General features: G+C 42.2%; 1 protein-coding gene across 1 annotated transcript in view; it reads left to right on the forward strand.

Moving 5' to 3' along the window:
* The window catches only part of CACNA2D3 (calcium channel, voltage-dependent, alpha 2/delta subunit 3), a 1461104-nt gene that overhangs the window by 777325 nt on the left and 668230 nt on the right, over positions 1-15549 (forward strand). The window contains exon 10 of the mRNA XM_006862056.1: positions 14860-14949. Coding sequence (XP_006862118.1) covers positions 14860-14949 — 90 coding nt within the window. The remainder of the gene's footprint in view (positions 1-14859; positions 14950-15549) is intronic.

The raw sequence follows: 15549 nt of genomic DNA on the forward strand, positions 1-15549 counted from the left end.
TATAGATATAGATATATACATATGGAGCTCTGGTAGCATAGTGGTTACGAATCGGGCTGTGAACTGCAAGGTCAGCAGTTCAAAACTACCAGCTGTTCCATGGGAGAAAGATGAGGGTTCTGCTCCCATAAAGATTTACAGACTCAGAAACCCTGTACAGGGTCACTATGAGTTGGAATCTACTCCACGGCACACAACCACAGCCATATATATATATATTTCTTTTATTTGTCTGTAATAAAGTTTTAATTGGAGAGGTTTCTTCTGTTATTTGATTTCCCTGCCAGTGATTTAATCTTTATTTGCTTGGAATAAGAGCATGCATGTTGTCTATCAAGTTCTTGGTTGATTTTATACCATGTCTGAGAATCTGTACTTACATTTCCTGTGGCGGGGACTTCAGTTTTACTTGGTAGCATGGTGATTGTCCTGGAGCCTGTCACGTCCACATTCCTGTGTGCTCTCAGTGGCCCAACCACTATTGACCTTTGTGCCTTAAGAAGGGTGTCCTGTCCTATATTATGAGCTCACAGTCTGTCATTCCATTGTAGTTCTGAGTCTTATGAGTTCTTGTTCCTTAAACATCCACTCTTATAGTAATTGAATGAATACAAACCTGAATGTAACCTCTGTTTGGTTTGGCTCCTTCCTGACTCTCCAGATTCTTGGTCCAGCCTGTCCTCTTTGCCTCTCTGGGAACTGGCCTCAGTGACCCTGTGTGAATCATCTCTGTGTGTACTCTATTCTGTCCTGCCTCAGTGCCTTGACTCATAGTTTCTTTACTTACAACTCTCACCCCTGAGCCTCCTGCCTTTCCCTAATCAATCTCTGGCCCTCCCTCAGTGTCTCTAGTATATTCTCCAAAAGAACAGAAGCTTCTGAATGACAGATGTTACTCATGTGCAAATATCTGTGGTTCTTGATTAAGATCTATGTCCCTCTATTGGAGTGTGAACTTGGAGAGTCTGCTTTTGCTTAATGGATCAAGAACAGTGTATGGCATTGACGGAATTCTCAATGAACATTTGGTGGCTCAGTGACTGACTATGAGCCCATACAAGATTAAGGAATTGAGATAAGATGTATACCATGGGGGAAAGGGAGTAGAATTCATGATAGGGAAGATGTGGGATTGACACAGTCAGACTGCACCCTGTACAGGTAGGGGGTTGGCACAGATGGGTGGCCTCAAAGACCTTTTCTTGTTCTGAGATGATAGAATTTTAATTCTTACTACAGTACTTAAAGGGAGAGCATCCTTCAGTGAATGGTGAAACTCCTACCTCGTTTTTTTTTTTTTCAAATTCTTTTTCCAATTCCAATTCCAATCTTCATTCTCTTACCATGTTTCCTGTTTGTTTCTGGAGCAAATTCCTGATCTACGTCTAGCAAATACTTCTTTGTCTTGTTCCCCTGTCATTTTCCCCATCGTGATTTTGGAATAAGAGTTTACCACATTTTTTACATTCTTTATATGAGCTTCTCAAATGGCAATTTTCTTTCTGTACCCCTTCTATTGTCTTCTTCTTGTACTTTCTTCTGCTTTCTCCTTCCCCTGCATTCTTAAGGAGAAAACAGAGGCTGTAGAGTGTAAATGATTAAGAATGTGGGATTTCTGAGGCTCCTTGGAAAATTCTGATTCAAGGTCAGAGGCAAAGGGTGAGCAAGATGAGCCTGGAACATCCTGTAGGTGATAGCAAGGAAGCGCCGGACTACTGTCAAAGTGCTTGGGAGTAGAACTGAAGAAAAGAGGTTTCCATGAGCCAAAGATGGGATAAACTGAGCAGATACACCTAATTAATTGAATCACATAATATATTTGAAACAGCCAGCAATAAATTGAAAGATGTATTTTAAAGTCCATAGTGATACTAGAATGAAGAACCAGAAAAATATTAATTCAGAATGATACAGTAAAAGGAGTTGTCGGGGAAGGGAGCTCATTGGTCACCTATGGACCAAACTTTATCTTGAAAACCAGTAGACAAATGTAGAGCAATAAACATTTATTATTAAATATTCCCTCTACAAATGGTTCCTCAGGTTACTAAGTAGTAGAAGAGCGGAAGTTGTTCTTTCTAGACATATTTCATTTACTAAATGAAGACAGGATGATAGAACTAAAGTGTGTTACTATGTTGTAATCCCTAATGGCATCATTGGCTGTCAACATCACAAGGACACCAGTGGACATTGTCTGGGGGAAGTAAGCAATGCCATATGTGAATTAATTGATTGTTGTTGTTGTTGTTAGGTGCCATCGAGTCGGTACCAACTCATAGTGACCTTATGCACAGCAGAATGAAACACTGCCCGATCCTGGGCCAACCTCACTACTCTTGCCACGCTTGAGTCCATTGATGCTGCCACTTGGCCAATCTTAGGTAAATAAATAGAGATACGGACAGATAAAACCTGAATCTTACCAGTCCTCTACATCTAGAGTGCTTGGCACTGTGAGATAAATGTTAGGTTCAAAACTGCCTGACTCTCAACAGAAGAAAAATGAGACCATCTAGTCCTGTAAACCGTATACAGTGTCACTATGAATCAGAATTGCCTTGATATCAGTAGGTCTGGCATGGGGGCTTATGTTGTTGTTGTTGTTAAGTGCCATTGAGTCATTTCTGACTAATAGCAACCCTGTATAGGGTTTCCGAGGAGTGGCTGGTGAGCTTGAACCACCGACCTTACAGTTCAAATGGCTTTGCAGTCTGGCGCATTAACCCACAGCGCCACACCAGGACTCCTGGGGGCTTTTAAGGAAGTGTTAAATCATATCACAGGCATAAAATCAGAAAAATCCAGACTAGGAAATTCTCTTCATGATGAACAAGGCAATTTCTTTAACAACATATTACAAGAAACACACATAAAACAGCAGCTACTACAGATGAAATAAAGGTGTAACTAAAATAAGAGATGTAAGAGAGCCATCAACCAATCCTCATGTGTGTGCCTTATTTGGATCTTGATTCAAACTGAGTGGTTGTGATTGACAATCAGGCAAATGTAAAATGTGTATTGTGGTTTAGTTGCTAAGTCTTTTTTTATTTTAGAGCTACATATTGAAATGTTTATAGATGGAGTGATATGATATCTGGGATGTGCTTCAAAATAATCTGGGTGGGGAGTGTTATAGTTATCTTTTGTTTTGTAACAAATTATCCACAAATTTAGCAGCTTGAAACAACAAACATGTCTTATTTAATGCAGTTTCTGAGGGTTAGGAATTCAGGAGTGACACAGCTGGCTACTTCTGACGCAAGGAGTCTCATGAATTTGCCTTCAGGAGGTTGGCCAGGGCTGCAGTCATCTAAAGTCTTGACTAGCCTAGAAGACCCATGCCTAAGCTCATTCTTACTACTGTTGGCAAAAGAGCTCACTTCTTTGATAGTTGTTGGCTGGAAGCCTCAATTTCTCGTTGCCTGGGTCTCTTCGTAGGGCTTTTTCCAAAAAAGCAGTTGATTTCTTCCAGAGTGAATTTTTCAAGAGAGAACAAGAAAACAACCAAAATGGAAGTCACAGTGTCATTTATCACCATCTCTTCTCTCCTGTATCCTATGGGTTTTGGATACCAGCCTTGGTATAGGTGGGAGGGGCCTACACTAGGCTGTGGATATAAGGAAACAGAGATCATTGGGCTCCATCTTGCAATCTGATTACCACAGTGGGGAGGGAAATAGGTGGTGATGGAAATTCATAAAACAGGTTTTGCTATGAGTTGATAGTTGAACTACTCTTAATAAAACATGTTTTGGGCGGAAAAATAAAGTAGATACTTTGTAGAAGAATGCTTGGATTTAAATCTCAACTCTGCAATTTGTTAGCTGTCAGATCTTAGCAAGTGAGGTGAACTCTTTGAATCTGTATTCTGTGTATAAAACGGGGTTTTATGAGGGGGCTTCACAAAGTTCATGGAAAATTCCTTTCTCTTTCATTTTTCCATGAATTTTTGGAAGCCTTCTCAGAAGAGCACAGGATCCATGTCCTGGCATTTGTTTAAGGATTGAAGGAGGCACAGTACATATGCGTGCTCAGAGCATGACTGCCATGTAGTAAGCACCCAGTAAACATAAGTAGGTAAGGAATTGTCACAGTGGCAGTGGGTTTGGTTTTTTGGGTTAAAAATGTTGTCTTTTATTCTGTCTGGATTCACTCCAACTGCCAGCCCTCATACCATCCCCAGGACCACTGATTTTCTAGAAACTCCTTGTAGCTAATATTTTAGAGGCCTACCGAGGTTTCCCCTTGGAAAAGCTACCATTTGTTTATTACCCCCTTTTTAAATGTGTCCCCTACACTGTATGTTGCAGTACAGCATTTACTCAGTGTGTATGTGTTATCTGCTTGTGTGTGTGTGTGTGTTTGTGAACAATTGTGTTGCTCTGGTCCATGTTAGCATTGCTTCCCTTAGAATATAGATTTGTTGTTGTTAAGTCAGTTCCAATTTATAACGACTCTGTTTAGGATTTCTGAGGAGCAGCTGGTTGGTTTGAACTGCTGACCTTGTCTTTGCAGTCCAGTGCTGATCCTACAGCACCACACCAGGAGATGGCACCATTGAATACTTGGAGTCCTGCCATGGTGCTGTAGTATCAGCACTGGACTGCTAACTGCAAGGCCAGTGGTTCAGACCCACTAGTCACTCCTTGGAAGCCGTATACAGGGTTGCTGTGAATTAGAACTGACTTCACAGCACTTAACAACAACCACAAGTGAGTGCTGGTGTGGCCCTGGAGGATAAGCAATGGACTGCTAACAGTAAAGTCAGTGGTTCAAATTCCTGAGTGGCTCCTCAGAAACCCTATCCTTGGGGGCTGTGAGTCAGCACGTAACAACATCAACTAATGAAAACATAGGCCTCTCAAATAAGGGTCTAGTCTGGCCAGCATCCCCTTTCCTTTCTCTTCTCAACAGAATCTCTTTGTCCTTAGCAAACCCATTTGGTAAAGTTTAGTTGGGTCTCTCCCCAGTTCTTTAAATTGTGGCCTCGGTTCAGAAATGAACACATGATGCAGCCCTGGCTATGTCATGGGCCCCATGCGCTGGCCACCCCACTAGTCCAGTCTCAGGCACTTAATCTAAACTGGACTAATCAGAATATTTCTAGCAACTTTTCTGAGAGAACTATTGCTGAAATTCATCTTATGTAGAATTGCCAGATTTGGCAAAATAAACAGGGTGCCCAATCAGCTTTGAAGTTCAGACAAACAATGAATACATTTTCAGTATATTATTTGTTGCTTATCTGAAATTCAAAGTTATTTGGGTGTTCTGTATTTTATCTGGCAACCCAAACTCTTGCCATTGGGCAGCCGAAGCTAGGGCCACACAAGACTGTTGATGTAGGCAGCCATGTGTCTAGATGTTTGGCCAAAAACCAACTGGGAAAACAAAACCCATCAGAGTCAGGCGATGGACAGACAGAGAGACCCAGCCCTGAGCGTTTCACCGAGCCTTGAGATCCTGCTTTAACTGTGGCAACTGCATCCTCAGCTTTCCTGTTTTAAAAGCTGATGACACTCTCTTTTCTGTATGTAGAGGTTTTTCTCTGTTGGGTTGATTTTGTTATTTATTTGTGTCTTTAGAACTTCAATTTGGACTCTTTCATAGACTCAGAATACAGTGATGTAGCGGGTGTTTGTTTATTCACAGACTTGAATGAGAATTGAAGACATTCAAACAATTAAGTATAATACCCACAGGATTAAGTTTGGCAAAAACAGAAACCATTGAAACAAATACAATTTAATTGAGTACAAGTTTTATGAAACTATGCAAACCTTTCAAGTGATCACACAGAAAAAGTTCTAATTCAGTTTTCTCTTGGGATCACACTTCATTGCCAAGCTGTCCCAGAGCTGAGATGCACCACCACTGAGTGAGGATGGGGTGGACTAGGGCCCACCCATCATCACCACCAAGCCCTGGTGTGGTGCTACAGGGTAAGCACTGGACTGCTAACCACAAAGTTGGTGGGTCAAACCCACCAGCCGGTTTTGGAAACCATATGCAGGGTTGCTGTGAGTTAGAACCAACTCCAGGCCACTAACAACAACAATCATCATTCCCCGGAACACAGCTATAAAAGTGTGCCTTCCACATTCACTGCCCTTTCACCGGTGTCTTTGGGTTTCTGTACAAAGGACTGTCACGATGACTGTGAAATGATGTGCCCACAGGGCTGTGTCTACATACCATTCTCCCTGGGTCCTGAGCAGAAGTGTACACCTTGTCAGAGTCTAAGGGGTTTGGATGGCTTCTGCCCAGTCTCACACACTTCAGCTGATGAAAGCATTCTTCCTCTGGGAAACAAAGCTGAATCAAATCAAGGTTTTTATAAAGTTTATAAAGGATGAACTGAGACCTTTGCAAATGTCAGAAAGAACGTGAAGTGTGAGGTCCGCTGTTTACACACATGCCGCCGCTTCTTGCTGAGACACAAAGCAGGCGTTTCTGTCCAAACAGAAACCACATTTGTGCTGTGGCTCTCCTCAGTCTCTTGGAGTTTTGTGGAGCCTGGTTTCCGTAGAAGCATTTACAAGTGCCCACGATCTATAAAGGAGGACAAGGAGGTAATAATGCCACAGCAGAGATCTCTACTTGCAGCCTCACCTCCCTGCTGTGGTGATGATGTCTGACTGTAGTAGGTTGGAGACCTTGGAGGGCTTTGATGGCAGTGCTTGAACCTCTTTAGATACTTCCCTGTTGTTGAGAATCACCTGTTTGGGGCTTATCACCATAGCCTTGGAGTCCTGGTGTGGCGCTGTAGGATAAGCAATGGACCACAAGATCAGTTTGAGCCACAAGGTCGGTGGTTCAAACCCACCAGCCCCTCCTCAGAAACCCTACACAGACTTGCTGTGATTTGAAAACCAACTCAATAGCTTGCACTCAACATACACCACCACTTCCATAGTCTTGAAAAACACTTGCCATTAAGTTGACTGTAGTACATGGTGACCCCATGGGTTTCAGAATAGAATTGTACTCCTCAGGGATTTCAGTGACGGATTTTTTCAGAAGTATATTGCCAGGTCTTTTTCCTGAGGCACCTCTGGGTGAATTCCAACCTCCAACCTATCAGTTAGCAAGCAAGCCTGACATAGAAGAATTTGTGCATTTGCCATCAAAATGAGGTTGTAGCTAATCTGACTACCTGGTAGGAAATACCAGTTGTTGTTCACATCCAGGAAATCCATCTTGTGTCTAATTTGGCATTAGCATTAAACAGCTGCTACCTTCAGACACATCAATTTGTTATACACAAGCTGAAGGAGAAATGCGGACTGGTTCAGACATGGTTCTATCAGTGTCTGCACTTTCTCCTCTAAATTGCAAACATCTGGCCTGCCTTTTTCATACCGGTTTTCTAGGGCCAATATGTTTTCTTTGTTGAGAAATACCATGTCACTGTCCAGTTTCCCCACTGGACTCAAATGAGAGTCTGTGTTACTGGATCCTGGGCATTGAGGGAGCAGTGCCACAAGACACACGCCTTTCCTGTAAACCTCAGCGATTGCACATTGCCCAGATCCCTGAGCTATTTGCCCAAAAGATGGTAGAAAATCCAGTCAGGCCAGGGTGTTTCTCAGGTTAAACTGGAGCATGGGAGAATCATGCCTGGATTGGGAGGATGTGTTTTCAGAAAGAATCATATCAGGAGGAAGGGCCCACATTCATATTAAATAGTGTAGTGGTTACAAATAGGGCTGCTAATCTCACAGTCAGCAGTTCGAAACTACCAGCTGTTCCGTGGGAAAAAGATGACGCTTTCTGCTCCCGTAAAGATTTTTACAGCCTTGGAAACCCTGTACAGGGTCGCTATGAGTCAAAACCAACTCCATGGCACATAACAACAGCAACATAGTATCCAAGGAGTCCTTGTGTGGCACTGCAGGTTAATGTGCTAGACTGAAAGGTCAGGTTGAAGTGCAAGGTCAGCGGTTCAAACTCACCAACCACTCCTCAGAAACCCTATATAGGGTTGCCATAGGTTGGAATTGACTCAATGGCACCTAACAACAACAACAACAACAATAGTATCCAAGTCATGTCTGAAGACAGATGTGAACACTGAGTCTCTAGCAAATGGCCTTCTGCTGTTTGGATTTGGAGCTCACTTGCTATGGGACCACACAGGTTTGTGAAGGTTCATTTGAAAGTATCACTTAAGGGTTTGACATCAGAAGGAAGCTTTCATTTACTGGGCCATTACTCATCTACATAAGTGATTTGAGCTATAACCCTATTTTAAGAGAATGTGAATGCTTGCTCAATCCTAGGACTGAAGTTTGAAGAGCCTTTTCTGGGCACTCTCACCTTAAGTACCTTTTCTTAATTTGTCAGTAAGTCATCTGACTATTTCTATAACCGAATCTCTCTGATACAAAGTAGTTGTAAGTCTTCAGGGATTTAGGCTCATACTGTCTCTCTTGGATTTTCTGCCTACCCCTGGAACTCATATTTATGTATTGTTTAAGTGAAAGAATTCATGGTTTTTGGCAAAAGAAAATTCGAATGGGATCATTTCATTCAGTATTAATAGTGGAACTTTCAGTATAAAACATGGATTATAGTGGAAAGGATAGAGTCCACATTGTAGCTGAAATGCCAGTTCATAGAATCAGTCAGTACTCTGATGGCCAAGATTACTGTCTCGTTGGACCAGAGTTACAGAAAATATGTGATTACTAAATTAAAATACATTGTTCTTAAAACCTATAATCACTGTTTTGTATGATTTTCGGTTTTACACAGTGAGATTCCATCTCCTTGAATGGTGGGTTTCGAGGTCTGCTCAACATGTACTCTCGTCATCCAAGAATGCTTCTTCAGACAGGGAGTGGGACACGTCTTGGTAGGAAACTAGGGCACTCCACAGTGTGTGTTTTCTCTTGAGATGTGCTAAATCAATGATTCTCAACAGAGGTGATTTTGCCCGTTAGGTGGCATTTGACGTATATGGAGACTTTTTGGTTTGAAGTGGGGCCATGGAGTGGCTATAGATAAAAGTTGCTACTTGACATCCTATATTGTGCAACAAAGTCCACAACACCACACCCTCAAGAATTATTCAGTCCCAAATATCAATTTGTTCAGGTTGAGCAACCCTGGTGTTAGCTGTTTCCCGAGAGAAAGTTCTGTGCTCAAGTTGAGTGAGAAACGGTGGTTTATCAAAGTTCAACAGGCTTTCACTGTAGGACTTCTTATACCCTATATTAGTCCTGGTGTGGCGCTGTGGGTTAATGCGCCAGACTGCAAAGCCATTTGAACTGCTAGGTCAGCAGTTCAAGCTCACCAGCTGCTCCTCAGAAACCATATACAGGGTTGCTATAGGTCGGAATCGACTTGACGGCACTTAGCAGCAACAACATATTAGACACAGTGATTCTCCCAAAATGCATAGTGTCTATCACATGTGCTTGATTGGAACTTTGTGCAAGAAAATTTTCATGGAGAAGGATATCCAGAAAGACACGTTTGTAAAATACTGTATCATGCCTAACACTCTGCTTGAGTGATTGACCCTGGGGTCTCTGGAACCAATCTGCTTCTTCACATGTCTTTAGAAAATGGCCCAAGGAGGGTCTGGGCATGATACATAGCATCAGTCCCTCCATTGCTGGGTCCAGTGCAAAAGGAAGGTGTTCTAATGGCACAACAGTTAAACTCTTGCCTGCTAGCCTAAAGTGGTTAGATCTGATGGTTCAGATCCACTCGCAGCTCCACAGAAGAAAGACCTGGCGATCTACTTCTGTGAAGATTACAGCCAAGAAAACCCTATGGGGCTGTTCTACTCTGTGAAAGCCCTGAAGGTGTGAGAGCTAAGCACTTGGTGTCTAATAGAAAGGTTGTTGGTTCAAATCTACCGGCATCTGCTCAGGATAAAGACCTGGCTGGTGATCTGCTCTTGAAATGATAACAGCCAAGAAAACTCTCCAGGACCTAACAACAGCTGTGCAAAAGGAGATTGTGAAAAATAACATGGACTATCCTTTGTTCAGAAAGTAGAAGAAAAGTGCTGTGAAAGGTATTAAAATACAATACTTCCCCTTTCTTCCACAGTCTCGCTCTTGACCTGTCACACTGTTACTCATTTGTTACTTCATTTTGTTTCAAGCAAAGAAAAATTAAAATTTTAAATCTTCAGCATGAGCTTTGCTATTTTGTATTGTGAAATGCTGGTTTTACCTGCAATTAGGAAAGTATTTAACTCATATATATGCAAATTGTACAATTCATACTTCATAGCTCATGCATTCTTACGCATTTTGTTCTTATCAAAACAGTGGAAACACTGTTCAAAACAGCATCAACTTTTTATTTCACTTACTGGCACACATACAGTTTACAAATACTCTCTACCTTCTTTTTGTTGATGAAAAAGGGAAATGAAAGGATAAAGGAATGCATGTCGCCCTAGCATTCCCTTGCCTTCTCTGTCTTCATTTCCAGTGTAAATGGTCACCTGGTACAGCCAAGTAACATGAATAAGAATAAGATAGTGTTTCTTGGTGCTTTGTATTTCTTAGCTTACCATTGACTTCCTTCTGTATTCACAGCAATTTCTGGTTCCCCTAGAAGTCTGTGCTGATGGACATCACAAATGCTATATGCGAGCAGTACAGCCAGGGATAGCATATGTACATTGTGCATATCTCCTTTGCTAGGAATATGCTCCATTGTTCCATCAGACTTCATTTACAAAAAAAAAAAAAAAAAAAATTAAAGATAATGTTATTAAATTTCAAAGCAGCAGCAGTAAATGAACCCTTTTGAGTGTGGTCCTCTATGTACCCACAGAGGTCCCGTGCCCACAACACCAGCCCTCAACAGTCTTATAGCTTTCCATGTGAGCTTTTTGTAACTGAACTTTTTCCAGTAACTGAACTGTTCTGAAGAGTGTTGCTGGAAGAGACCCTATTGCATAGGGATTTTTGTCTGGGCCTCAACACTTTGAAACCTACACTGCCTCATGCTGTTCGATTTTGGTTAAGTGATTTAAATGTTCTGAGTCTCCACTTGTCTATATGTTAAAACAGAGAATGCAGTGTTGTTAATTACTGTTAAGTCTGCTTTGAGACATAGTGACCAAGTGTACAACAGAACAGTGCCTAGTCCAGTATCATCTTCACAATCAATGGTGTGTTTGAACGTCTTACAGCCTAGGTGGCTCATCATCCAGTACTGTATTAGATTGGAATCCATAGTGATTTCATTAGCTAATTTTCAGAAGTAGCTTCATAGTCTGATCTAGTTGGAAGCTCCACTGAAACCTGTCTACCGTGGGTGACGCTACTGGTGGTTTACATACTGGTGGCATAGCTTCCATATGAAAGTAACACACAAGCTAGTGCAGCATGACTAACATATGAGTGCTGGGAGAACCCTTCTTTTAGTGGTGTTGGGAGGATCAAGTGAAGCCATAGTTTAAAAGCACAGGGCACAGAGCACATAGTAGTTAGTTACTCAACCAGTGTTGTTTCTATTGGTGGACTCAGTGCAGTGACTTGTTTAAACATTCCCAAGGCCAATGGTCTGTGATGGCCTCATCCATACCCAATGAGTACGAAACTCAGGCCTGCCCAACTCGAGCCACCATGATGGCAGACCCTGACGGATGGCTGTTAGCACTCCCCTTAAACATCGGCTGTACCTCCAGCCAGCAGCACGGGATCTCCACCCCCTCAATGTCCACTTTTTGTATTAATCCCCTCCTCTTAATTGGTAGGACTGAAACCAAACACGGATGCTTTTTTTGAAAGACAGGAGAAAATGTGTTTGCTGTTATCACAGCATTATCAGTAGTGATTGAACGAAATCAAACACTGGTGGAGGGGCGGGCGGTTTTAGCAGGCTCCCCCAGTGGCCTGGGTATAGGACTGCTGAACAGAGATAAGCGGGTTCGGCTGCGCCTGTTGGCACGTGGGCCCAGGACGTCATGGTGCTCATGTGAGTTCATCTCCCCAGGCGTTAAGCTGCACTAATTGCTTTGGAAGCTGAGTCCTTTTCCAGGGAAGCAGCATATGCTGTGTGAGTGCCTGAAGCAAAGATAAAAAGCCGCCTACCTCCTCCTTTATTGAGTTTCATAATAAAATGGAATTGTCACTGTTTCCAATGAACTGTTTATTTTAATTCAGAAAAATAATGAAAACTGGCCACCTTCTGGTACACAGTTGTTGAGGAGTGACTCCTTGGCTCTGGTGATCTAGAACCTGCTGTTGTCTCATAGCCAGATTCTCTGTGACGCTTGGGTTTCAGTGTCAGTGAAATCAACCACGTGTCTATACCTCCTTGATAAAATCTGGCCCTTGAAGGGCAAAATAAGTCATTTTTCAAAGTGTATTAGATCATAACATTGCAAACCAGGATGCTGGCAGAGAAGAGAGTTTGCGGTGTGAAACATTGCAGAGTTTATTTTCTCATGTCGAAGACAATCTTTTCTTTCTTTTTTAATGAATATGAAATGCAAATAATCTCATACTTGTCTGTCACCAGGTTTAATCAGATGACTTCTATTTTATGTAATATTGGTGCAACACCAGCCTAGTAGTATCCCTCTTATTAAGAGGAAAGTGCAGGCTTAGTTAGATGAAATGTCTCACTTCAGCCTACAGGGAGCCACCCAGGAACTCAGGCCCAGGGATTGTCACCTGCTGCCCTAGGCAGTAAGGCTCTCACTTTGTCACCCCAATTTCATAGGGGTCATTGAGGCTGTGAAGCTAAAGTTTCTTGTCTCAGAATCTCCTAGGTGACGAATTGTTGAACCAGTGCTAGGACTTTGTCCCCTGCCTCTTAGTTCAAATTTCAGTTTGTTTGTTTCTTTTCCTCAGGATCCATGTGGTCTATATACCAACTGTATACTAGTCTGTATTCTAACTGCATATATATTACAATAAAGATTCTTAGATCATTGCGTTAAACATAACAATTCTAAGTCTTACAGGGCCTACAAATAGGGGCAGAAACAAAGAATTCTAGTTGGGGTGGGGGACTAAGGGAATACAAAAGGGAGTACCTTCCAGACTTTTGGTTTGCTTCTAGACACTAGCCTCAGAGTGCACATGATTAAGATTCTTTTTCAGCCAAATCACAAATTACTTCATGCCATGCGCAGTCAAAGCAATGACCATTAGACCCATGAGAGCCAGGAGCATGCTGGGTGTAGGGTGCTGTGTATCATCTGGCAGAGATACTCGGTACCCCACAGTCATGCAGTGATCATGATTAAGAAGGGAAGAGAGTATGTGCATGAGGTGAGGATTATTTTAATGGCAAGGACACCTTGGGGAGATACTGTGTTGGAAACTAGGGTCATTGTGGTGATAATTGGGGTTCTTTTAATTAAGTGGCTCAAATCCAGTTAAAATTGGTCAAGCAAATAAGCTAATGTATTAACTCACCTACCTGTAAATGCGAGGGCTATGTCTTACTTCAGGCATGCCTGGGTCTAAAGGGCTCCAGTTAATGTTTCCTGAATCCATTTTGCAGTCTTTCCAGATGGCTGCTGGCAGTCCAAGGCTTCCCTTAAGCTCACAACAATTCTAGTGGAAAGAGAGAGTCTCATATACCACATCCTGTAGAAGTCCAGGTACTGAATCGTATGCCTCTACTTCACTATGGCTGATGGGAATCTCAGATGGGGCAGGTCTTTTATATAGGCTCATCGCTGCACTTGGTAGGGGCTGACATATACCCCAAAGGAAATGAGTTATGAAGGTAAAATAGAGAGAATTGATTCCCTAAGGATAATTTGAAGGATAGGAATTGATGCTGGAGAGTGAAAATCATAGGTGCAAAGTCTGAGAGTTTCCTGTGACTCATCATAAGACAATAGCTTGTTGAGGAGGAAGGACCAGCCCACCCCGTGCCTCCTAGTCAACACTGTCCAGTAGAATTCTCTGCAGTTAAGGGAACGGTCTTTAATCGGCATTGCCCAATGCAGTCATCACCAGCTGTGTGTAACTTTTGACTGCTTGAAATGTGGCTGAGGAGCTGAATTGTAATTTTCGGTAACTTTCATGTTTGCCCATTTAAATTAAATTTAAATGTAAATAGCTACATATGGCATATGGTGACCATGTTGGACAATGGAGCTCTTGACTGAAGGCTTGTCTCGAGAGAGTGCCCTGGGCAGATCTGAGTCTATTTAGGAGGAGAATTAGGATGAGGTTTAAATGAGGTGCTGATCAGGATAACGAAGTTGTTTGAGCTCAGGCTATAGAGTTGGAGAAAAATGAGATTGGATATTTGGGTAAGGGGTGGGGGGAGAGTTGAAGGAAAAAAGAGAAAGAATGAAGCCTTTGATTTGTGACATCAATTTGAAACTCTTGAGTGAATATTTGTTTACATCTAATATGTGTGGCACTTAGGATAAGCACTCAACTGCAAGGCCAGTTTGTATGACTGAGCATGGCAAGGGATCCAGGAAATGGTGGAGCATGGGTTCCCAGAGAAGGTGTGTGTGTTGGGGGAAGGAAGTTGGCGGAGGGGTGTGCAGAGTTCTGCAGTGATCAGGAGGGAGAATTACAGGGGAGAAGAGACATAGGACATGAAACTGGAGAGGAGAGCAGGAGCTTTAGAGGACTTAAATACTTTTCACTGGAAAACCGCTCATGTCTTTTTTCCTAAAATGTATTCCAAGCTTAAAAAAAAACACAACTCACATATTAGAGGTAAATTTTTATATTAAACAAGTTCTTATATTTTGAATGTGGAAGGAAAAACCATCAGGATTATGACCATTTGGTTTTGGCATTCTGTAATTTTGTATTCAGATATTCCTGTTCATTCAAGGCTAGCATTTCATATACTGAGGCAGACACTAATGGATTTTCTGCTTTGTTGTTTCAGCACTTCAGGGAGCACCTGGACAAACTTTTTGCACAAGGAATCGGAATGCTGGATATAGCTCTCAGTGAGGCCTTCAACATTCTCAGTGATGTAAGCTCTTGCTTTGGTTTACCTTTCTCATCTCCTGAGAATAGCTCTGGGTTTTGGTTTTTAATTGTGGACCAATATTACTGTGATTGCTAGCTATTATGGAATTGTATCTGCAAGCGAGGGATGGGAGGGCAAGCCTGGTCATTTGAATTGTCTGGGAAATCAGGTACCAACTAGTGAGAACAAACTGGCCCCATATTTGATAAGAGTTGATGATGTCCAGTCTGGAGACTCATCTGTGATGGTCATTGGCTGTGGTGCCCTCTGTGCCCCACAACAATGAATGGAACACCTTGTTTCACAGATTCTTTCTCCTGAGGAAGTGTCAGTGTATTCACAGAGGAGATTTGCTTCTTATCTGTGTCTCAGTGAATCTGAGATGGTGGTAACATTCTGGGGAGAAGTAAGAGGAATATGTTCCCTCTTCTGGCTCCTTGGAGGTTCACATGCCCAGTAACATGTTCCAGGATCCAGCAAGTACTGCAGGAAGGAATACTAGTTAACCTGTTTCATCTTGCTCCTCACATTTCTTTAAGTAAAGAACCCCTTTCTCAAGTTGTTGTTGTTGTCAGGTGCCATCGAGTAGGAACTGACTCATAG

The sequence above is a fragment of the Chrysochloris asiatica genome, unplaced genomic scaffold, assembly GCF_000296735.1.
Source record: "Chrysochloris asiatica unplaced genomic scaffold, ChrAsi1.0 scaffold00046, whole genome shotgun sequence".
NCBI lineage: Eukaryota > Metazoa > Chordata > Mammalia > Afrosoricida > Chrysochloridae > Chrysochloris > Chrysochloris asiatica.